This window comes from Lissotriton vulgaris, unplaced genomic scaffold, assembly GCF_964263255.1.
Source record: "Lissotriton vulgaris unplaced genomic scaffold, aLisVul1.2 SCAFFOLD_8461, whole genome shotgun sequence".
In the NCBI taxonomy this organism is placed as follows: domain Eukaryota; kingdom Metazoa; phylum Chordata; class Amphibia; order Caudata; family Salamandridae; genus Lissotriton; species Lissotriton vulgaris.
Window position 1 is genome coordinate 35,829 of NW_028241085.1, and position 25,706 is coordinate 61,534.

Consider the following 25,706-nt stretch of genomic DNA (forward strand, 5'->3'; position numbering starts at 1 on the left):
CACCGGCCCTCATCAGCAGCAGACTACACTATGGCAAAACACTCTACACAGCAATTCCAGCAAAACACCTGCAACAACTACAACAAATCCAAAACACCTCCACCTGAGTGATCATCAATGTCCCCTGCTGCAGACACATCACCCACCACCTGATACACTTACAGTGCCTCAATATCAACAAGACAATCACCTTCAAGCTCCTTACCCTGACTTACAAAATACTCTACAACAGCAGACTAATCTCCCTTAACAGCAGTAATCAAGAAAGGCCAAATTTTTATTTTAAAACTTTGGATTTCAAAATATTAGGTAAGAATTTGGTAACTCTTAATGCAAACATTGCTTAAAAACTAATTGACTATCATTACAATGTATCCAACCTTTCATACATCTTAAATAAACAATGTAATGTCCAGATGTTGTAGAAAGTCCATCATGAAAAATAATTGCAACAGCTACAAAAGTTTAAACTTGACCAGCTTCAAAATTTTTCATTAAAGTTTCCAATTTTCTTCCATCACCTCTACAACGTTGCAGCATTAAAATTACATACTGTCCATATCTTTGTATAAATAATGTTGATGACATTTCATGGCTAGACCATGTTTTGACTTGCTCCTCTAATTAGATTGTTAAAAGACACTGATTCACACTCAGGTAAAGTCAAATATATGAATCTTTCAGTGTCTATGTTAGTGCTACATGTAAACAAACAAGTTGACAGTCATGTTGCCATTTATAAGAAAGGCCAAAAAAGGTTTTCAATATCTATACCTTCAGATTCCAGTACTGCAGGCATAAACATTAAAAATTCCTGACAATCTTGCTGAATATTCGGCGTAAATTGACTAGAACCAGAACATATGTCCAAAACATTTCGAATATCAGAAACACTTTGTATTTTACTTTTATCACTACTACATTTCTCATAAACAGAATACAACAATGAACAGAATTTTTTGTCCCGATTTTCAAAAATTTGCTGTTGCAAACTTTCAAGAGCAAAAACAACATTAGCAAATACATTAGCATAGCAGTTGACACCACAACTATTTTCAAACCGATAACCAACATTCTCTTCAACACTGTCCTTTTTCTTTTTGCTTGCAGGCGCAACGTCATCTTGTTTTTTTTCTTTCTCTACATTTTCACTACAGATATTCTCCAATCTTCTTTTTCTACCTACCACACGCTTTTCAGATACTGGATATTGACCTAAATTAGGTGCAAATTCTCTTCCTAACCTATTATACTCTTTCACACAATTTACATGTGCACTAACCTTTGTCTCATCAAAATCAATCCAGTACAATCCAGATAAAGTTCTGACTCGAGACAAAGCAACATATGCCATACCCTCTTTAAACACGGTATTTCCAATAATGACTAAAGCACTATCTACACTTAAATTCTGAGATTTATGAATGGTCACTGCATATACCAAAGAAACAGGAAACTGTTTTCTGCGAACATACAAATCTTTACAAGCAAAAACCGAACTGAACAACGACTAAATTGTTTTACTTCTTCAATTTGATCAAATTTGATTTTCAAAAATTCAACACCATCTCTATTTACGTAATTGACGAAATCAACAACTTCACCATTGTTCCATCTACTAAATCTTTTTCCACATTCTAATTACCTCGTAAAATTACCCTACAGTTTACACATGCATACAAATTCTTTTCTAAACCAGCAGTTTTACTTATCGATTTCTCTAAAGAATCCAATTTCCTCTTCAACTTTTCAACTTTTCACTCAAAATAATAGGGATTCCTTCATGTTCTATTTTATCAATAGCTTCCAATTTAAAATTGTCTTCATTTTCCAACTTCAACATTTCTTCATTGAATTTAGAAAATTCACATAGTGTTGGCATTAAGCAGATTACAGATTTTATTTCTGCAATTGTCATGTATATTTTCTCTGGTACATTATTTTCATTTGGAAACATATTGGAAAGTAATCGTCTCTGTAAAGCTTGTTTGCCATGTCCCACCATTTTTCAAATTCTTATATGTTGAAGAATAGTTCCATAATCAACATCATTTGCTTGTCGCATCTTTGTAATAAGTTCCTTATACTCAAAATATGACCAAATGATTACATTTCCAATACTCCCCACAGAATTTCTAGTATCTTCATGTAGCAGTGTTTTAAACACCGGTTGTTCTTTTACAGGAGTAAGTTGTAGAAGATCACCAAAAACTATGACGTGCTTTCCTCCAAATAATACGCCATACTCTGTTTTAAGAATTTGCTGCATTCTTAAATGCTCAAACATTAAGTAGGATACCATGCTTACCTCATCAATAATAAGAAGTTTCATTTTCCGCAAAACTCTTGAAACTTCACAACAAGCTTCTCCAGATAGCTTGTGGTATTCTAATTTGTTTTCATGCTCTACTGGCAGCATTAATAAACAATGTAAAGTAATTCCTTTAATATTGTGGGCTGCTAATCCAGTTGGAGCAGTGACAACACAAGACAAATGTGACTAATTTGTTTTCTGTAGAAAACTTCTGATTACTTTAATTAAAAAATGTTTTGCCTGTTCCAGCTTGTCCACTCATGTACATTCAGATAGGTTCAAATGACGAGCAAGAGCACTCTTTCTAGCAATCTCAGTTGCAATTGTAGCTTCTTGCTCAATTTCGTCATTCAACATTTTCACATAATTAGCAAAAACAGCACATTGTGTAGTATCTTTAGTTGCATTGAAGGAATATTCATAGCTCTCGAAATCTCCAAGTAATTCCAATTCTGAACGCCATGGCTTGAAAAGTTGCAAAAGAGCTAAATAGTTAAATTCCCTTCTGGCAGGTGTTTCACAACTCAGTTTACGGTGATTAATCGAATGTCCTTTTCTTTGTTTCACCAGACATCCTTCGGAACCAATCACAGCATATATACCATTATTGATGTTTTCTGTAATATTCCGTTTAAAAATATCGTTTTGCAGCACTTCATAGAGACAAATGTTCTCAATATGATGATTTCTATTTGATTTGGATAATATGTATCCAACATATTTGTTTTCACAATATCTGTACTTTCTGGCTCTTTTTCAGCTAAATATTCAATTTCTTGTACAGATTCAAGAACTCGGTAACGTGTTGCAGCAGGACCTAGACTCACTCAAATGATTCTTCTTGATTTGGAGTATAGACTTGCAGATCATAAGCGATCCGAGCATTCATAAGCTCCAATTTCTCAATGAGATAACATCTTCAAACTGTAAGTATATACATTCTCACTTACTCTATGCTTGTGGGAAATCTCTTCCCACATTTCCTGCAATTCCGTCTTTCTGATTTTTTTATGTACAATGTTACATATCGAGCAACAGCAATGGAATTGTCTGCAACATATTGAATATCCATGTTAGCATTCCACATGGACAAAAAATGACTGGGTTATAGTCATTTATGTATTTTGACTCTTTGTTTCTTCTTAAGTTGTAGGTATTTTTTGGAGACTTTCTTGTGATAGTATGTCGCAAAGATGACCTAAAACTGTTCACTCTTCCTTTCGATATTACTGGACGTGGAAATGCAAAACGACATTTGGTGTAGCATTTGTCCTTAGATTTGTACTTTTGACGACAGTATTACCCACAACGATGGCTTTGGAATCGTAAGACTTGTTGTCTTAAGTCCTTATCTTGTGTACTTTTGGGTATATCACATGTAGCATATTCTTCAATAAAAGACAACACAGTATCATCTGAGTCTGTACCAAATTTGGGAGCATCTTTGATCCATATTAGCATGTGTATGTGAGGAGCACCTCTTGCTTGATACTCCTTTCTCCAAAAGAAGTCAAGAACCTCTCCAAGAGGAGGATTTTTTTATTGGTGATAAAAGACATCATAGCTTCAAATCTATGATTGAAATACCTGCATACATTAACTGGATCCAAAGAGCACAATTCTCCAGGTGACTTGTATTCAATATTTAGTATAATTGGATTTGCCTCTCGAAGAAATTGAAGTAAATCATCCCAAGCATATTCAGCACAGCTTAGAGTAAGGAACCATGTAGGAGTTCCTAAGTTCCTTATCATACATTTGAGTTCTCCATGACAATGGTACCAGTACTCATTAGTACCACGCTGACACACCATGAGATTATTTAGCTGAGATTCCAAAACATTATCTTTCTGCAGTACCTTTGACGAAACATTTTGCAGATGTACAACAGTTTTCAATATATGGTTTACTGCATAAGAAAGTCCAGACAAATCACTCTCAAACAAAAGATGAAACAAATACGGAACACATTGTCGAAATCTTGGATCTTCTGCATATAATCGTGATGTCCGGTATTCAGATGCAGGAATCTGCACAGGTCGGTCATCATATCGTCCTCCTTTTCCTGTGGGAAACAATTAAGGGAAACAACGAGCTTCCAAGCTTTTTTTCCTTACACTAATGGGACTTCCTTTTTCTTCTTTCATTTGGAATAACTCTATAGTATTCCCCATCACTTCTTTAGAATGTCCGTAGATTTCTTCAGTTCTAGACACATCCACTTTTTCGATTTGTCCAGATGGCAAGTCACTATCTTCTTCTACAGTTATTTCTTCTTCTCTCACATACACTTTTCTGTAATATTCATTATGTTTTACCAGATACAACGTTGCCTTTTTCACTTCTTAACATCCACTAATTCTTGCCAGGTTTTCTTCCTCTTAGTAGGATCGCCATTAACAAGAATAAATAAAGCCTCATCCTCTACTTTTTCTACACCAATTGTTTCAATATTTTTCTTTAAATCTAGAGGCAAATATACAACTCTTCCCTTTAATCCTCTCTAAATCAGAAGGAGGCTATTTTCCTGTCTTGGCCTCCATACGAACAATAGCCTGCAATGGATGCACACATTGAATAAGAATAGACTCATAGCTATTTAAATCCATCAGTTCAGAAGGAATATTTACCAACTCAAGATTATAATGCACAGCTCTAGCAGGCATTTTGTTCTTGTCTAATTTGTTATAACAATATTTACAAATTCTCTGATCAGAACCCAAATTAAAACAATTCTCTACCAACAAATGTTGCAAAATCCTTCCACTCATTATTATTTTCTTTTTCACTCTTTAAATACAAATCAACACTCCTGGTCTGATTTTTATAATGAGTTCGTCGACAACAGACACAACAATAATTTGGCTTTCACCTGAAATCACCTTAAACTTTGTAATTTCTTGCTCAAAATTATCTGTACTACAATGTTGTACATTCTCTTCTACATTTCCTTCTATTTATATCTCAATTTCTGCACTGTCTTCCTCAGGACCAAAATAACTAACCTCAATTTCATCACAAACGTTCTTTACATTTGATACAGATCCATGCAAAAGAGCACTGTTCAACGTTTTTAACAGTAGAGCTGGACTTTTTGCATAATACAATCTTCTGAATAATTTCTTAATTTCAAAATGATGTACTGCTAACATCCTGAAATAGTGAAAAACACTTCGACTTTTTAGAAACACAAGCCAGTGAATGACCTTGCAAACCAGTATTTTCTCTTACTCTGCAAGGGTCTAGTCCTTGCAACATCTTAATCTTTTGTTTCACACTTTTCTTTGTATAGTTACGTAAGAAATTGCCTAAAAAATCAATAGATTCTTGAAGCACACTACAAATACTACTACAATTCCAAGTGTACACTGGAGCGTTAGGACGTCTTCTTAAAACTTCCTCAGCTAACACCTCTTCTGCATTTCTAGGAACAATTTTCACTTTCTCAATAGGTTAACCATTTCTAACATCATAAGCACGACCAATAGTGTCAACTGCATGCAACAAATAATTACTCTGAAGATAACTTTCTTCATTAAAAAAAGGCTCAGAACTTGAACTATGTTTCCATTCACCCAAAAAAACTCACAAAAATTACTTCTGTTAATTACTTTTCTCCACTTACTTTTGGCCTTCATTAAATGGATTGGTTCATCTAGTGATCAAATTCTATTGATTACTAAAATAAACAATTTTGTTTTCAATTCGAAAGCTTTCTCAACTACATTTTCTATACCTTTCTTCTTCTTATAAAATGCTGTTTTTTTGCATCCCTTAATTTCTTCAATTACATTTAACACAACTCTATTAAAAAAAATATTTTTCCTAATTTCCATAAATTGGTTTTTCCTCCATTTACTATACACTATTTTTTCTGCAGTTGACTTTCCATGACTGTTCTCTTTATTCTTCTTTTTCTTTTTCGTTGCAGACACACTAATACCATTTTTCCCTTTGTGCACACTACTCTTAGTCTTTAATATTTTCCTCAGAAAAGTGTTCCTTCTCTTACCAGGACTTTTTTTTTTTTTCTTAACACAAGAATCTTCATGTAAATCTTGTGGACGACTTTTCTTCAAATAAACACCTTTCTCTCGTTGTTTCTTCTTTTGACATTTGGTAGGCATGATACAGTTTTTTCAGTATTGATAAACAGAATCTATTAAAAAATATATATATAACATTGATGATGATGATGGGAGCATGAGTATGTCGTTAGCCATAGAAATATTAAGACTCGGCACCATATGTGAGACTTCTTTGTTGGAGATCGTGACTACATCATGAAGAAACTGTCATTTCCCCAAAAGGTGAGCAGTGACACTTGAGTACGCATCAGAATGAGTCAAAGGCTTGTAGCTGACTACATACAAAAATGTGACTCAATATTTTAGACAAATGCACTCCTATATTATGTATTAATTTGCAAGTTTAATTTTTTTCCCAATAGCACTAACGTTTTTATAATCGCTGGAATGTCTGGAATGTATTCACAATACAAACGGGGACATATTATCAAGAACCGGTGTTAAAATGATCGCCGTTTTATTGGCAGGAAACTGCTGATAAAACGACGATAATGGGCTTGATAATTCGCCCTTGTTAATTCCCATAGAAGCCCATGTTAACACCAGAACATGGGCATCTATGGGAATTAACATGGGCGAATTATCAAGCCCATTATCGCCGTTTTATCAGCAGTTTCCTGCTGATAAAACAGCCATAATTTTATCACTGGTCCTTGATAATATGCCCCCTGGTACGTACAAATATGACAATGAACATCTATAAAACCGCAATATAATCTAACTCTAAATTAATAAAGCAACATTTACCAATCATAACATCCTTCTTTTACTTTCTTTTAGATGTACAACTTCACGATGGATTATGTAACAAGGACGAAAGCAATAGCACAAGGTGAGCAAGGAAGCTTGTTTCTGAAACAACAAGTTATCTGTAAAATGAGAGAATCTATAGTATGCAGAAGGCGTGCAAAACACACAATGGACTAACAAGGCTTCAGATAGGATGACATACCTTCCTGCGCCCACACACAGTCACACCGAGTACGTCACAGGTCTTTTAAAGACATTTAGCTTGTTAAAGAGGCTTTGATGATCCCCCCCGCTAACAGCCCCTGCAGCTCCACTCTTCTTTTTGTTTGAACTTAAGCCCCCCCCCCCCGAAAAGTTTGACTGTGGTTGCGCCTCTGGCTTCAGGTACACCCCATTTTAATGTCCTTTTTTTCTCTTTCTCTTTCTTACTCTCTCACATTGTTTCTCTTCCTTTTTTAACGTTTCTGACGCTACTATCTCCACTCTGCTGTGTACAACCTTATCTGAATTTAAGTAGTTAACTGTCTTGATTACAGTGAATGCTTCTTCCACACGTAGAGCACCATCTTTCAATCACCCCGATGGCACTAGGTGACAAAGAATTGAGGGCCATATTATCAAGCAATGGTGATACATTATCGCCGCGTTTATCATCTGGAAACTGCCGATAAAGCGGCGATAATGGGCTTGATATTATGCCCTTGTGAATTCCCATAGCAGCCAAGGTTCTTGTGTTAACCTGGGCAGCTATGGGAATTCACAAGGGCGTATTACCAAGCACATTATCGCCGCTTTATCGACAGTTTCCTGCCGATAAAAGAGGTGATATGTATCGCCCTTGCTTGATAATATGGCCCTTTCTTTCTGAAACAACAAAAGGAAAGACTAGGTAGTCTGCAGCAGCTTCACAGTGTAGAAATGTATAATTACCTCCGAGCAGTGACAACAGATAGGTTACAACAGTCTGACAAACAGATCTACAAGCTTATTACGCCACTTTTCTGTCACTTTTAACATGGGGAAAGTGACGCAAGGAGCTTCTAAATCTGCGTCTGAATTTTCAAGAAAAACTCTCAACTCCAAACTCTGCTACTCAATGGGCTGAAACAGTCTAAGTACGGAATATTAAGAACCCACATTAAAATTCACTTTTGACAGTAGTTTTGCAACTCAGTTTACAAGGATTAATCAAAATGTCCTCTTGTATCCTTCAACAAACATCCTTCAGAAGCAATCACGACCTATCGAGCAACAGCAATGAAATTCTCTGCAACATATTGAATATACTTTGACGTATAGAAGCAGAGTTCAAGTCAAGTTGTGAAGTCTGGTAGCAGCACTGTTTATACAAGGTAAGCACAGCAGCCTACATATACAATGCCTTCATAGCAATGCATTAGAAATAAGTTGGTATATTTACAATCCTTTTGTGCCACTTTTGCGTCAGTAACACAGTAGGCACTTCCATATAGACACCATTTGAACAGGGCACTATACGAACTGAAATGTACCAGGCACACTGCACTCATAAAACCGTAGAGTTACCTTGAATGCTTCAGCTCATTTACTCACATCTACATAATTCTAAACTCTAATTTTCTTTTTTGTTTTGCAGATTACTAATCGGACATCTTTTGGAGTCCATTTCACAATTTGTTTATAATGTTTTTTGTTAAGTTTTTTTTTTCTAGTTGCTTCTAATAGTTATAATTAAGTTTCATTTACAGTTATTGTTTTAATAAAAGGTAATTAAAAAAACAACATACTTATTTTATTTTGTGGGGGGTATGACGGTCCACAATAAAAATAATGCTGAAATACTATAGTAAGATGTTCAAGACTAGGATTGAAAACTACTGAGTTATATTTCCTCTGGATAGACTACAACTTACAAAAGAAATCAAAATAATACAAAACAATGTGTACCACATTTACAAACGTCATGACACATTTTCCCGTGCAAACCTTACCCCTGACAAAATTGAGTGTGTGGGCCTAAATGATGCCCCTCAAACCACGGAAACAATCACCCTAAAAAGATTTCTATATTGTATGAGCGGCTGCGTGGCCCTCTGCCTACTGCCTTGCACTCCACGACTACCAGACCCAGTTGCTGTCCTGTCCATAGGGGGAAACAGCCATTACAATGCGGTCATGAGCACTTGTGATCATCACCACGAAGCCATTAGCACGCATATAGCTTTACCACGCATGCCTTTACCACGCATGCTTTTACAACTAGTAAACATTTACCACGCATGATAAAGGCATAATCATAATAATGTCTTTCTGTTGACGAACACTACCAGAGGTCAATATAGATTATTGGAAAAAACAATGCTAAAAGATGGAGCAGGTGAAAGCGTCTTAAAGCGGAAATCAAAGTTCTACCCAAATCTACCCCCAGGAAACAAGGTGGCAGTGGATGAAGTATACAAGATAACAACGAACAAAAGTAAGAACAACGTGACAAACCAACAAAAGGAAACATTGAGAAATTTGAAAATTGATAAAACGATTGAAATAAAACCGTCCGACAAAGGCGGTAATATCATTATTTTCGACAAAAAGGAGTACATTGCAGAGGCAAAAAGACAACTTTTGGATGTAGAATGTTATCAACCAATATATATAGATCCTACAAAAGAATTACAGAACAGATTACAAGATCATCTGACAGAAAGGTATCAAAAAGGCTTAATAGATATTGAAGAACAAAGATACCGGGACAACAAACATCCCACTTTACCTACATTATATTGCCTCCCAAAAGTGCACAAAATTCGAGAAAAGTGCCAGGTAGACTGATAGTTTCCGCAATGAACTCGCTGCTAGAACCAATATATAACTATATTGATCACTTTTTATCACCATTAGTGAAAGAACTCTCCTATATCAGAGATACAACAGACCTCCTCATAAAACTGGAGAATGTGACAAGGATGCCATCTTACAAATTAATAACTATGGACGTGGTATCACTATATACCAACATAGAACACTCCATTGGTATAAATGCCTGCAAATTTTATCTGGGCAAACGAAATATTAAATACAAAGAGCATAACAATATGCTGAATGAGATGGTCTCGATGTGCCTGAATAATAACATCTTCCTCTTAAAGAAACACATTTACAAACAAATAAGAGGATGCGCTATGGGCTTTTCGTTTTCCCCGAACTACGCCAACCTTACAATGGGGAGGTTTGAACAACATCTGGCATGGAACACCAACAATTATGAATGGAGGGAAAAATTCATCTTATGGCTCAGATTCATCGATGTTCTGCTAATTGTCTGGAATGGGTCCACCAAAGATTTTATAAAATACTTCGAAGTGCTAAATAATACCCCGGCAAATCTAAAATTTACATATGAAATCAGTTGTGAGAGGGTAACATTTCTCGACACAGAAATCTACATTGAAAAAAACTCCCTGCAAACAACGTTACATAGGAAAAATACAGCTACCAACTCAAGGTTACATGGAGAAAGCTTTCACAAAGAAAATCTAAAGAGGAGCATTCCCTATGGGGAGTTTTTAGGAAAAAAAGAAATTGCTCAAACGTAGAAGAATTTCTGAAACATAGCGAAAATGCTAGTAAACTATTTCTCAAGGTTACATGGAGAAAGCTTTCACAAAGAAAATCTAAAGTGGAGCATTCCCTATGGGGAGTTTTTAGGAAAAAAGAAATTGCTCAAACGTAGAAGAATTTCTGAAACATAGCGAAAATGCTAGTAAACTATTTCTGAATCGACGATACTCCAAAAGAATTGTCTCAAAATGCCAAAGTTATGAATCAAAACCGAAAAAAAATCCTACAAACCAAAAAGGAAGAAGAAGAAAACAACAAAATCAGATTCATAACAACGTTCAGTGCAGAAAACAAGAAACTTAACATCATTAGGAAGCACTGGGGTATTCTCAAACTAGACCCAACAATGGCTGAGATTATAGAAGATCATCCGGAGATAACATACAGACGAGCCAGAAGTATAGGAGACCAAATCGTCCATAGCCACTTTTCAGAGGCACCAAACAAAACGTGGTTACAAAGGGAAGGTTTCTGGCCCTGTAAATGCTGCAAAGTCTGCAAAATTTCGGTCCCAACAAAAGAGATCAAGATTGGAAAAAACAAAAAATGGAAAATACATCAACATCTAACGTGCAAGAGCTCACATGTGATCTATATGATAAAGTGCCCCTGTCACAAAAAATATACAGGGAGCACCATCTTTCGAGGTGAAGAAACTAATTTTAGAACATGTTAGAGCAACGATCCACAAGGACCGCACAAATGCAGTCCCTAAACACATGGAGAAAATCCATGAAGGAAATTGGGAAACTCTGCGATTTTGTGCACTTGAACAAGTTCCCATGACTGAAAGAGGAGGAGATCAGAATAAAATGCTCCGACAAAAAGAATCAAAGCATATTCTTACATTCAGGACCCTTGATCCGAGAGGACTAAATCAAAATGAAGAACTTTATGTCCATCTATAGATAACACAGATAATGAAACCTAAAGATGTATCTCACCTCACTGGAGAGGAGAAAAATAAAGATACTGGGGTAGAATGAATTTGTTACACCCCTTCTTGAAATTACTGGCTACAAAGCACAGGAATGAACAAAACGACTAACTACGGATATGGCTGCACCAATGACACGATGATGAATGTAATTAACATCAGATGAACATAAAAAATTAACATCAAATACTTCATAAAGACGCATATTGCTCACTAGAGAGCAAGAAAAACATGTTTGTGTGAATTAATTACAAACAGGTCAGATAATAATAATTTTTAACAAATGTTAATAATTTTTATTTAAAATTGTTTACACACCTTTCACACTTAATCACACTGAGCACATAACATAGAAAAAACAATATATGTATAAACTATAATGTTTATTAACGTCACATACCACTAATACCACAATGCACCTGGGTTTAAAAATCAGGAAGTAACTATATGATGAAAATAAAAGAAGTCTGTTTGTTGAAGAATTCCGTGAACAAGCCTCTTCGAGGACGTGAAATGCGTTGGGCAAAGGCAAGCGTCTAAATAAAAGTCGCTGATAACTTGAATTATACTCGAATGTGTGCATTCTTACTTTACGTGACCACAATCCTAACGAAAAATCCTCTTTTTGCAGAAATTCAACCAAAACGAGCCAAGTTGTTGGAATATATATATATATATATATATATATATATTCACAGAAAAAAACATAGGTTTTAGGCCATATATAGTTAGGAATTTGCATTTACAAAACCTTGAAAATTCACTGAAAAAACCATTGGTTATAGACCATATATAGTTAGGGATTAGCCTTTTCAAAACCTTATTTTACTCACACAAAACCATTGAAATTTCATATATAGTTAGTTGCACTAACTATATATCGCGCACCCGCAATCCACTGCTGATGATGTCACATATTACATCATTCATGACATGGTTAGTGACATCACTGATGACATCACTGATGACATCTCAAATGACATCACTGATGACATCTCAAATGACATCACTGATGACATCACTGATGACAACATCCAGTGACTGTATGTTTCTGTAAAGTTAAAATATGTCTTACATATTGAAGAATGAGTGGATGTATAAGTGTCTGGATGAAGGATTTAGTAGGTGCATGACTGACTGTATGAGTGAGTGATTAAATGTGTCTCACTGAGTGCATGGGTTAGTGACTAAACTGTCTTAATTTGTGCATCATTATATCTGTTGTTCTACAAACTGCTGCATATGTTGATCAGTAGCTATATGAGTAACTGTATGGGTTATTCATTGGTTGTCCAAGTATTTGTATGGGAAACTGAGTGTGTGTGTATGGGTGGCTGGGAGGTGTGTGACTCTGTACATAGATGTGTGAGTAGTTGATTCACTATATGTATGGGTTCAAAAGTGCATGTGGAAACAGCTGTATGGGCGGTTGACTGTGCATGAGTGTATTAGTGAGTGAATGGATATCTCAGTGCTACATGTCAAAGTAAGTACATATGTAAAACACAGTACATGTGAGAGTTGACATATATAAATAACTGTGCATAAGAGCCAGTGAATGTGTGAGTGGCTGTATGGATCATTGTGAACATGTATCAGGGATTGTATAAGAGAGTAAATATGTGTTAGTATATGTTTGAATAAGTAAGGTGTGTACAACTGTATAGTTGAGAAAATGGAGGTGTGATTGATTTTTTGCATAACTGACTAGGTGTGTGAGTAACTCCATGGATGAGTGACAGTCTGTGACTGTCTGTTTACACTGATTGTATCTAAGGTTATATTAGAGTCTGAAGAGGTTCATGGTATTATCACATGAATGATATCATCAGTGATGTGATCAGTCATGTCAAATGAGATGTTATCAGTGATTTTATCAGTGATGTCATTTGAGATGTCATCAGTGATGTCATTTGAGATGTCATCAGTGATGTCATTTGATATGTCATCAGTGATGTCATCAGTGATGTCACTAACCATGTCATGAATGATGTAATATGTGACATCATCAGCAGTGGATTGCGGGTGCGCGATATATAGTTAGTGCAACTAACTATATATGAAATTTCAATGGTTTTGTGTGAGTAAAATAAGGTTTTGAAAAGGCTAATCCCTAACTATATATGGTCTATGACCAATGGTTTTTTCAGTGAATTTTCAAGGTTTTGTAAATGCAAATTCCTAACTATATATGGCCTAAAACCTATGGTTTTTCGGTGAATTTCAATGGTTTTTTAATAGCAAATATCAAAAGCTGTCAAATGTCAAGTACGTGATAGGTAAAAACTTTTTCGTGTTTATGCACGCTGATGTGCTTTGAACGCTGCCCCCCCTCCCCTCTTTTCTCTTAGTAGTACTCTCTCTTTGCAGATAGTGAAGAGTAGTTAACGCAGGCCTTTACCCCCGTTGTAATCCGTCGTGCCTGCTTGTCTCTCCATTTGATTGATTGTTATCCAAGCATTTACTGTTTTACAATTGATTCTCTTTGGTTCATTCTCTATTTACAAACAAACACAAAGTCGCAATACTCTGTTTAGTCTTTGCAGATAGTGAAAAATCGTGAAAAATCGTGTAAAAAAATAAAATTAATCGAGCAAAATCAGTAGGCCACTAATTGGATCTCTTTTTGACCTCGCTAAAATAGAAATATTAGGAACAACCCTTCATGAGAAATACGAAAATAGTGAGATGAACTGAGCTCCACACCATGAGGGCTGCAAGACAGCTCGGCTCCGTCACCCACCCCGCCCAAAATAACGACAAACCCTATGCAAATATTAAAAATATATACAACACACCAGCAAAGAAACAGGGTAAAACATTTTATTAAATAACTATTTACATAACTATTTTATACTTTTTATTGCCCGATCCGGCTAGCTCAATCGATCGAGCATGAAACTCATGCACTCTGATAGCAAGCGTTGCTACTGATGCTATGCAGACCAAAACTGGTTTTCAGTTTGTACATTTTTCTAGATTTTTCCATCCAAGGTTGGTTGAGTTTGTAGAATGATGGCTTCAGATTTTCAACATACGGTGTGGTGGCGCGGACTGGGAGGGGGCGGTTCGCTCCTGCCCCCTCCCCAAGTAAGATTTTCATACGTGAAAGTACGTTAATGGTTTTGGTCCCTGAGTTGCTTCGATGTCACTGCCATTCTCAAATGGCATAAGTTCTGGATGTTGGGTGCCATAGTTCAGAGTTCTGAGCAGCGCTTGTAACACTGTCTGAAGCTTATTTCCACCTACTGCAGCTTCACTATTCTCAAAGTAAGTGAGAGTCGTTTGTGGACCTGACTGCATTTGAAAACAATGTGATATGGTACCTCCCTAAACCGCTTGAGGGAGGCCCCCGAGGGGCGGTGTGATGGCACGGACTCGGAGAAGACGCTTGGCTCCGACCCCCTCCCCAAGTCTTATAGCACCGGTTTAGCCTGAGATCTCCCCCGACATAGCCGGCCGGCTCCCGGGGTCTGGCGGAACTTTTTGCCTTTTGATGACTCTTCTATTCTGGACCTTGTCCCACAATCCGTTTGACCTGAAGACACGCTGTAGTGGGGCGCCCCTTTACCGTTTTAGTTGCCATTCCGCCCGCTTTTGCTACACTGTGCCTCTTCCGCCATTCAGCTGTTTACCGCCCGCTCTTGCGACTACAGCGTCTCGCTCACCATGTAGTTGAGTTGCTCCCGCTCTTGCGATGCAACGATAAGCGACTGCCACAGGACTCTCAAAATGGCGGCCGGCTCTTCAGATTTGGGCGTGGTCCACTAAAATGGCCCTGGGACACCTTGGAACTCGGACGCTTCCTTGATAGGGCTTGGGTCCCATTCTCGAAAGCGTCCCCTCAGCCGTGAAGATTCTACAAAAGTCTTGGGGGCCCCCAACTCCCGCAGGCTTCTGGTGGGGAGCGGCTGCCATGTTTGCTCGTGGAATGGCCACGACGGACCTACGAGATGGTAGTGCTCTCATGCTGACGCCAGCTTTAGTCTGAAACATCCAGAAACACTGTAGACTACCAATTCGATCAGTTCCGGTAGCGGCCCAACATGACCCGGTAGAGAAGAACTTGCCCTCCCCTCTTTGACTGATGGTTCTTGTTGCCTGTCCCCTCTGTTGTCATTTAACAGAACTTTTTGGACTGCTGAAAGGGGTTGTGTTCCGAACGCTGGTTGGTGGAGACATTTTGACTATATTCTTGACCTACGTTGTCGCGTAATGCGTTATATGACACGCCGCGTTAGCGCACCCGGAAGTGATCCGGGGCGCGGAGCGCGTAACGTAAGCATAACAGGTCATGTGACTTGTTAATAAAACTTTTTATTGGTTCATTTTACTTTTGTTATTTTAATAATGAAAAGCTTGGTCATATGACCTAAAAAATACGCTTTTTATTGATTTCGAACTTTTTTTTTTTAAACATATATGTTATAATATTCCAGGCTAATGTACTTTCCCGGAAAATTTACAACTGTCCTGCAAGTAAAATATACTCCTTTTTCGAGAAAAAGGGCGTTTCTTCGTTCCATGACGGAGCCGTTGAGTAAAAGAGACTCGGCCTGCTGTCTTAGTCGCCGATACGCCTGATTATCAGATTCTTATCGATCACTTTATGTTGCAGGAGTGGAAAACACAACTGCCCTTGACCATTTATCTTTACTGCGTTCCTACGTATTATACCTTTTATCCGTCATGTAATTGGACTGCTTTATTTCACTTGCCTTTTACTGATTCGAAAATAGTGACTAAAAGTAAAACCTTTACCAATGTAAATACTACTACCATGTCTGGTTTTAAAAACCTTTATTGTGAAAATGTCAGTATACAAATACGGGCCTATAACCACGTGGGCCGGCCACGGAGCAAACTGAAATCGTATATGATGAGGAGACATTTACATTATAGAGGAACGTAACGAGCGGGCCATTAGGTTGCAAGAACTAAGGTGTCTAATAGTTGCGGAATCGGTGGACGTACATTTTGTAATTAAATTACGACAGGGCCACTTACAAAAAAATCATCTAGATATACATTTGCCGGGCAAGTACCATGGGTGACGTTAATTAAAACTTTCAATACTACAGTAATCAATAACACATCAGAACTTAATATCAATAGGGATGTCAAAATATTCAATCAATTCTCGTCCCCGCCCGCCATGAGCATCAAAACTGCATTCATATCTCGTGATATCAAGGTTGTTCAACCAGTACACAACAAGGAGTTACGAGTCCCATCTATACCGGCGCCATTTTGGGCGAGGCCGGGCAGGTGCAAGATATAGTCAAAATGTCTCCACCAACCATCGGCCAGACCAGAACCCATTTCGGCCCTTTATGCTACAAGATGGTGTCTTCCATTCAGAAAATATTGTTGGCAGCATTTTGAAAGGAAAGATAAACAGCCGTTCTCCTAGTGAGTCTCACATTGTTACATTTAGGAAGAATGTTGAAGAGTAGTATGTGGAAAATCTGAAGCCATTTTTCTACAAACTCTCAATCAGCCTTGGATGGAAAAAAAAATCCTGAAGAATGTACAAACTGAAAACCAATTTTTGTCTGTATAGCATCAACAGCAACGCTTGAGTCAGCTTTGTGTGAAGCCGCCATTTTGATTCAATCAATAACGTCCTCCTGCACACATTCAGGGACCTGGTCGTGTCTTCAGGTGAAACGGATTGTGGGACAAGAAGCAAAAAGGAAAAGGAAAAAAGTTCTGCCGGACCTCGGGAGCCGGCCGCCTATGTCATGTGCGATCTTTGGCCACACCAGGGCAATAGTGAAGCTGCAGCAGGTGCAAATAAGCTTCAGACAGACTTACAAGCACTGCTCAGAACTCTCAACTATGGCACTCAACATCCAGGACTTGCCATTCGGATCTTGGCGCCTTGTGCTGGTTCCGACCTATTCACACATCGGTCCACTACTGACATCACCTCATAAGCCAACGGGGCACCCCACGCCGACTTTGGGCGCAGCATTGTAGGATGGCCACACCAGTGCGGCAACTTGCTGGACACCACCTCGGTGCCATCCGGATCTCGGCGCGTTCGAGTCACTGTACCGCAAAAGTGACCGGAACTCAGCTGGACACGCCATCTTTCGGCGCAGCATTGTAGGATGGCCACACCAGTGCGGCAATTTGCTGGACACCACCTCGGTGCCATCCGGATCTCGACGCGTTCGAGTCACTGTACCGCAAGAGTGACCGCAACTCAGCTGGACATTGGTTTAGAACATTTTTTTTTCCCAAACGATGAAAGCCCCACCTTGTTTCTGGATGATTCTGACTGAAGCTGGCGTCAGCATGAGAGCACCACCATCTCGTGGCTCCGTCGTGGTCATTCCGCGAGCAATCATGGCAGCCGCTCCCCACCGGAAGCCTGCAGGAGTCGAGGGCCCCCAAGACTTTTGTAGAATCTTCACGGCTGAGGGGACGCTTTCGAGAATGGAGCCCAAGCCCTAGCAGGCAAGCGTCCGAGTTCCAAGGTGTCCCAGGGCCATTTTAGTGGACCAGGCCCAAAACCGAAGAGCCGTCCGCCATTTTAAGAGTCCTGTGGCAGCCGCCTATCGCTGCACTGCAAGAGTGGGCGGAAGTCAACTACATGGTGAGCGAGACGCTGTAGCCGCAAGAGCGGGCGCAACTCAGCTGGATGGCCGCCACCTGGGGAGGCCCGTTCACGCCGCCTCCCCCACGCCCCCCCCGGGCCGCCCCACGCCAATTTTCGGAGCAGCATTGTAGGATACCAAAACCAGTGTGGCAGTTTACTGGACATCACCTGGGTGCCATCCACATCTCAGCGCGTTCTGCTGCCTTGGGACTATTCGTACAACAGACCGCTACTGACGAGGCCTCCCCCCGCACCACCCGGGACGCCCCACGCTGTTTTTCTGAGCTGCATTGTAGGAAACCAAAAACCAGTGCGGCACCCAGGTGACATCACCTGGGTGCCGTCCAGAACTCAGCACGTTGTGCTGCCCTAGGACTATTCGCACAAAAGACAGCTTCTGACCATTGTTGCTTTTTTTATCAAAAAATGTTTAAATGTATTTACAGTTTTTGTTGCGTTCGTTATATTTAAAAGTTAATAAAGTTTTATAATCCTACTTTGTTGGAGTGCTATATATTTTTAAAAAATCGGGTGAATGGGGCCTTGAATCGGGTTATTGTCATGTGTGGGCTTTGCAAGTGTACTGCTACAGGATCGGACATTTCAAACTCAAATGCACGTTCTTTTTCTTACCTTTCCGAAGCATGGAGCGCAATAGCAGGCAGAGAAAGGGTGATGCAAGTGTTGAACACTGCCTGGCCTGGCAAGTTGCTGGCAGTGCCCCCCCCCGCCCGCTCCTGAAAGAGGGCACACACACACCGCCGCCCCGAGTACTTCACAGATCTTTAAAAGACCATGCGCTTGTTCATGAGGCTTAAATGGTTTATCACCCCTTCTAGAGCCCCTGCATCGACCCTCTGACGTTTCCTGGAAGAATTAGCACGTAACACAATACCAAGCCCTGTCAGCTGAAACCCCCGAGGAATCGTGGGGCATATTATCAAGGGGGTTTATCTCCGCTTTTTTGGCTTTAAAAGCCAAGAAAGCGGAGATAAAATTATCTCCCTATTACCAAGCTGTCGCTAACACCAGTTAGTGACAGCTAAAAGGAGATAGCGACCATCTTGGGCCCCGCTTTGCATGTCAGTGATATTTATCACTAATGACATGCAAAGTGGGCGTGCCAAGATGTTAGCGACTGGAAACAGTCCCTAACATCGCTATCTCCTATTACCAACTTTTGGAGATATTCGCGCTAAGCGCGAATATCTCCAAAAGCTAACACCTGCCCTGAGCAGTTCTTAGCCATGTTATCCAATGGGAGGTGGATAACATGGCTAAGAGCATTTGCTCGATAATGCATGAATATCGCTGACTTTTCAGTGATATTCATGCATTGCGGCCGTTTTTTATCGCATTTGCGATAAACCTTGCTAATAGCAAGGTTTATCTGCGATAAAAATCGCCGATGTGCGGCGATAATTTTTGTCTCTACACAAGTTAGAGACAAAAATTATCGCTAGTTGTTGGTAATATGCCCCCGGGTTTTTGCTTGCAGAAATCGGGAGGCGGGAGACTAGCACTGAAATCAGTAGTCTCACGCCTGAATCGGGAGGGTTGGCATGTCTGGATTCTCTACAGCTGGGGCCATAAACTACATCCGCAGGGCTAGGTGATAGCCTGGGACCGGCCTGGCATCTAAAATGGCTGCCGTGCACGACAAAATTGTGGCATTGGAAAAAAGGCAAGATGGCGCAGACAATGTTTATCAATAAGGATTCATTTATAACAAAATATTTTATCGCACTGACAAATTGGCGGTCAACACTTCCTGATTTCCATCGAATCGAACGTTAACAGACGTCACGCAGCAAAAAAAAAAAAAAGCTCACGCACAGCCGCTGGAAGACATGTATCAACATATATGAGCCTCCTCAGCCACCCTCAGAAAACATAAGGGTTCAGGATACGTCTCCCGCACCCCCTTATACCTAGTAATTTAATTAAAACGAAACACAAAATGGCGAATTCCCGTTTCGCTACCAGTTTGCGGCCCGAGAAGCGCTTCTACCGTGAAAAATCAATTTTTTTTTCCCCACGGGACCCTTTAATAACCCCAACATCATTCCTAGGGGGTCAAGAGGGGAATACCTTGCCCCCTTTCATTAAATTCCCCCTTCGTTTTTCACCTCTTCTTCTCTCTCGATCCTACCGAGAGACAAGATGGCGCACGCACAGCCGCTGGAAGACATATATCAACATATATGAGCCTCCTCAGCCACCCTCAGAAAACATAAGGGATTAGGATACGTCTCCCGCACCCCCTTATACCTAGTAATTTAATTAAAACGAAGCACAAAATGGCGAATTCCCGTTTCGCTACCAGTTTCCGGCCCAGTTCGCGGCCCGGGAAGCGCTTCTACCGTGAAAAATATATTTTTTTTTATTTTCCCCACGGGACCCTTTAATAACCCCAACAACATTCCTAGGGGGTCAAGAGGGGTATACCTTGCCCCCTTTCATTAAATTCCCCCTTCGTTTTTCACCTCTTCTTCTCTCTCGATCCTACCGAGAGACAAGATGGCGCACGCACAGCCGCTGGAAGACATATATCAACATATATGAGCCTCCTCAGCTACCCTCAGAAAACATAAGGGATTAGGATACGTCTCCCGCACCCCCTTATACCTAGTAATTTAATTAAAACGAAGCACAAAATGGCGAATTCCCGTTTCGCTACCAGTTTGCGGCCCAGTTCGCGGCCCGGGAAGCGCTTCTACCGTGAAAAATATATTTTTTTTATTTTCCCCACGGGACCCTTTAATAACCCCAACAACATTCCTAGGGGGTCAAGAGGGGTATACCTTGCCCTCTTTCATTAAATTCCCCCTTCGTTTTTCACCTCTTCTTCTCTCTCGATCCTACCGAGAGATAAGATGGCGGCCGCTCCGGACTGTTTAGAATGTTGACAGACACCGGAGAGCCAATCAGCTTCGCATCGCAAAGTTCCGTTTCGCGAAAAGTAAGCGGACCGGAGCGCAGCCCGGAGCGCTGTTACAGATATATATCTTGTTTTGAACGTTAATTTCTCAAAATCCACTGGAGCACATATATTGAGACCTAGCAAAGGCACATCGGGCTAACAGTCCCTACAATTTTGCCAAGTTTCGTGCAAATCCATTCAGCCGTTCGAGCTAAAAGTGAGGCCAACCGCCCTATGGAAATTAACATGGGAAAAACGCGTTTTGGGACCCCCCTTTTTTCTCGGCCCCCCCCTTGAGGAAACCCCCCCAAATTTTCAGGGGCTGCTCAGAAACAAAATGTGCCATTTTCCTGAAAATTTCAGCCGATTCCGTCCACAAACACCAAAGTTATTAGACATAGAATTTTCAAAAATCCCATAGGGAAAAAATCCTAACTATATATACCTACTGGCGACACGCCAGTAGGTAATATATATATATATATATATATATATATATTATATATATATGTGGATATATATATATATATATATATATATATATATATATATATATATATATATATATATACACACACATATCGACATATATATATGTATATTACCAACTGGCGGTCGCCAGTAGGTAGTTATAGTTAGGACCTATTTTCCCAAGGAAATTCTCAACATTCTATTCCCAATAACTTTGGCGCCGATTGACGAATCTTCGCAACATTTTTCAAAACTTATGGCCCGCTCTGGTCCGCTCCTATCTTGAAAGTTTTGGAGTGATTCGTCAAGCGGGGGCCGAGAAACAAGGGATCCCCATAGCGTGTTTTCCCTATGCAATTTCCCATAGGAATCTTTAGACACAGCTACAGCCCCAACTGCTGACGGAATTACACCAAATTTGGCAGAAAGGTATCCCTTGGTTCAGAAAGAACCCTTTTTTTTAAATGGTGTAAAAGCCTTCAGTAGTTGCTGAGAAAATAAAAAATAAAAACACATATATATCTATGGCCGCACAGGACCCGCGCACCCTTTTGATCACGAACGTTATGCTAATTGGCTGTCAACACTCCAAACCAGTAAGTGATGGCAGCCATCTTGTGCCTTGGTAGAACCTCGCGTACGATCCGCGCATCCCACCTCGGGTAAAAACACAAAGCTCGGGCTCACACACCTCGTTTCGATTTAGCCCCCGGGGGCTGAAGGACTGGGCTATTCTAAAGCCCAGCGGTGCCAGGGGACAACACCTGAAACCTTCGTGGGTTACCTGTTCCGGCGTATAAAACACAGAGACACGGGACACTTCCTTCGGCGTCAAAGATCAGCGTTTATTTACTGCAGGGATACAGAAATCGCAAGAAGTACACTACGTGTAGGTTCTGAGAGACTGCTTCAAATTGCAAACGTGGATCGCTCCTTTTATACATATTTTCGTCATAGCACAACATGGCGAACAAAAGGTTACAACTCAGTTCCCACAGAAAACTTCAAAAGGGTCGCTTTCATGTATTCAGAAGCCCGGAACATAATTACAGTAACATCGCTGGTTCCCAACTGTAAAAATACGTTATCCCACCATTAGGTACATTCCATTCTGGCTGTAAACAAATTAAGGAAAGAGACAGAAACAGGTGCAAGGAAGACAGAAAACAGACAACAGATTGAAAAAGAGTGTAGGCGGCAATATCGGAAGCATGATTGCAGGATCAAAGGATTCGTGCCAAATGCATGCATGACTGAAACAATAGACCGGAACGGCAAGATGAGCCTCGAGCGGGGCCATCTGCCTTTGCAGTGTCATCCCCCTCATCATAAATACACCCTCAAAGGAACACGTGTCTTCCGCAAGAGCTTGGGAATCCCAGGGTCATGAAGCGGACAGTGTCCGTTCGCTGGCTACTTGAGGGCAAGAAACAAAATGGATGCCGTATCTAAAATGGAACCCGTGGGTTCAGATGAAGAAACCCACGAATAAGATGAACGGTGCAAAGTAGTGTAGCGAAAACACGTACACCCACTAAACTCGTCATTTGCGGTTCATAGATACCAAACTCGTCCATATTCGAACAAGTTAAAAACGCCATTACGATTCTCACGGAACCTCAGACGCTCCTTTTGCCCTCATGTAGGCAAGCACTAGTCGATATCAGAATCGATCTCGATATTCATCAGATCATTCAGATGTTGCTGCAACATTACTCTATCTATCAATGCTTCCTTGGTAACAGATGGCCGCCTTATACGCGTCGTAGCACAAAGGCCACATAAGGCAGGACCACACTGCACACAAAGACAACACGTGAACAGAAACGCTACAACAACCCCAATGATCATCAGAATCTTCCAACCCCACGTCGACATTAGGCCCCAAAACCATCCTAGTAGCGTCCAAGCACCTACGTCCACGTGTATGGACTCGGAGATCTTATGCAACTTCGAGATGGCTTGATATACAGTTGGAGCGTTATCAGGAATGAAAATACAGCAACTCGAATGGATCACCTTGCACACACCACCTCTATCTGCAAGAACAACATCTAAAACCATACGGTTCTGCAACATCATAAGCCTATCCGCCTGAAGCTCTGCTGTCAGATTACCAAGAGCACTCGCAGTTATATTAGCAGTCAATTCTACCACACGAGTCAACTGTCTCAGGTTCCTACTATTAACCATAGGTCCCCAAAACGGCAGGAAACCCTTAAAGAAGTCTCCTGCTTCTTGACCGGCAGTGTCCTCTTTGCTAATAACGCCTCTCACAACTCTAGTCTTGTGATAGTCCGAGGCAACTGTGAAAGTTGGAGGCAAAAGATTTGCAATATAACAGGTACCCGAGAAGTCACGGGGCAACCATGTATATGCGCGATCGTAACATACAAAATATGTACCCTTGGCAGTCAGGAAAACAGGGGAAGAGAGCATTGGTAAAACATACGTTTCAGTGCAAGCACTCTTCCCAAGCTGAGCTCGCGGATTTCGACCAAGTCCTTGCAAGCAGAAATTACCGAGATGGGGTACGATCCAGATCGGAGACGAGCTTTTAAGCTGTCTATCACCCACTGACATACTATATTCAGCCTCACTCAGATCCTTGTATGCTCGCACCTCTTCCTCTGGAATAAGCGATGCATCAAAAATATCTCTATCTAAGTCAACAATCGCTCTTGCCAAAGGCTTGTGGTACAGGCCGGGACCAAGGTCTGCAGAGCGTGGCTCTCGATGGGGGTAGGAATCTAGTGCACTACGGAACATAGTTTGGAATGCTCGAGCTGACCCCTGGGAGCTGTAAGGAAGAACCAAATACGGAATACCCCTATCTATGGTATGTGGCATTAACCCACACACCCAACAGTTAGTAGTATTCATCACCAACTGATGCTGATGTAGGAGCTGAACAAAGGAGTTGTTCATGAATTCCGCACGTCTAACCTGTTCATGTTGGGGCAAAGGATGAAAGGAATGTGGAGAAACAGTGGAAACAGAATTCAGATCAGGTGAGGGAGAAGTAGGTGAAGTAGAAGGCAGCAATAACTGAATTCCAAGATACACTCCACCCACCAGTAACATAGAAACAGTCAGGAATAGCAGGAATAACTGAAACAGGAAACATTTTGTTCGGATAACTTTATGAAGCTTAAATATTGACGCCGACATCCTCTCTACTTCCGACAGCTTAGAGAACTCCATCCTCTAAAAACCGTCCGTAACGTTCTTGACGCACTTCGTTCTGAGTAGCGATTATCAATTCCCAGGAGTTCCTAGGAATCGACAAAAGTAACCGACCTAGTGTCAGGAACCTGCTAAACAGAAGGAAGTACCCGCATGGCCCTACGGTCAACCCGGATGAAAGGTTTTCTTAATCAAACATTCAATTTTAATACGAATCTCCTAGCTGTAGAAAAAGGAACACACATGAAAACGAACTCAAGAATTAATAGAGGATGAAATTGTTCATAATGTTCGTGGCAACAGTAGGGGGGTAATATGAATTCAAAGGGAAACAAAAAGGGACTTTTTTTATTAGTCTTTGTCACAAGAACGAAGGAAATATCTGCTTCTTCCAGGACGAGTCTGTTCTTTAAATAATTGGTCAGATTGCGAAACAGTGTTCAATTGATCAGGTGACAGTTCAGGCCTCGAATTCTCCAACGCTGACGATTCAACAAATGTATCTGGCTGCAATGAAGTGTCTCCTACAGGTTGAGCATCACTAAACGGCACAAAACGTACTGGGGTCTCAGTTTCTGTTGCAGCAATTCCAGTTCGGACCCAGCTATCTGCTGGCAAAGGGATCGGAACTTTTTTGGTGTGGGTGGCATGCACCCAATTCTTTTTGCCTTCCAACCGAACTGCAGTCCTTGTGGCCAGCAGGACTTGGAAGGGACCCACAAATCTCGGCTCCAAGTTACGCTTTCTTCCAAAGTTGCGGGTGACAACCCAGTCACCCGGTTGGAGCCGATGTCCAGGACCCTCTGTCTGTGCCGGTAGAGCTTCAAAAACCT

General features: G+C 40.4%; 1 protein-coding gene across 1 annotated transcript; it reads right to left on the reverse strand.

The window, feature by feature from the left end:
• Window positions 1–23,340: 23,340 nt before the first annotated feature.
• Window positions 23,341–24,891, reverse strand: LOC147672115 (endogenous retrovirus group PABLB member 1 Env polyprotein-like). Its single transcript, XM_086948024.1, has one exon. It carries the CDS (start codon window positions 24,889–24,891, stop codon window positions 23,341–23,343), a length of 1,551 nt encoding a protein of 516 aa, XP_086804150.1.
• Between the last annotated feature and the right edge of the window lie 815 nt (window positions 24,892–25,706).

Bases quoted from the DNA above. Each gene is read 5' to 3' on its own strand.
- LOC147672115 (XM_086948024.1), bottom strand. From the start codon at position 24,891: ATGGAGTTCTCTAAGCTGTCGGAAGTAGAGAGGATGTCGGCGTCAATA.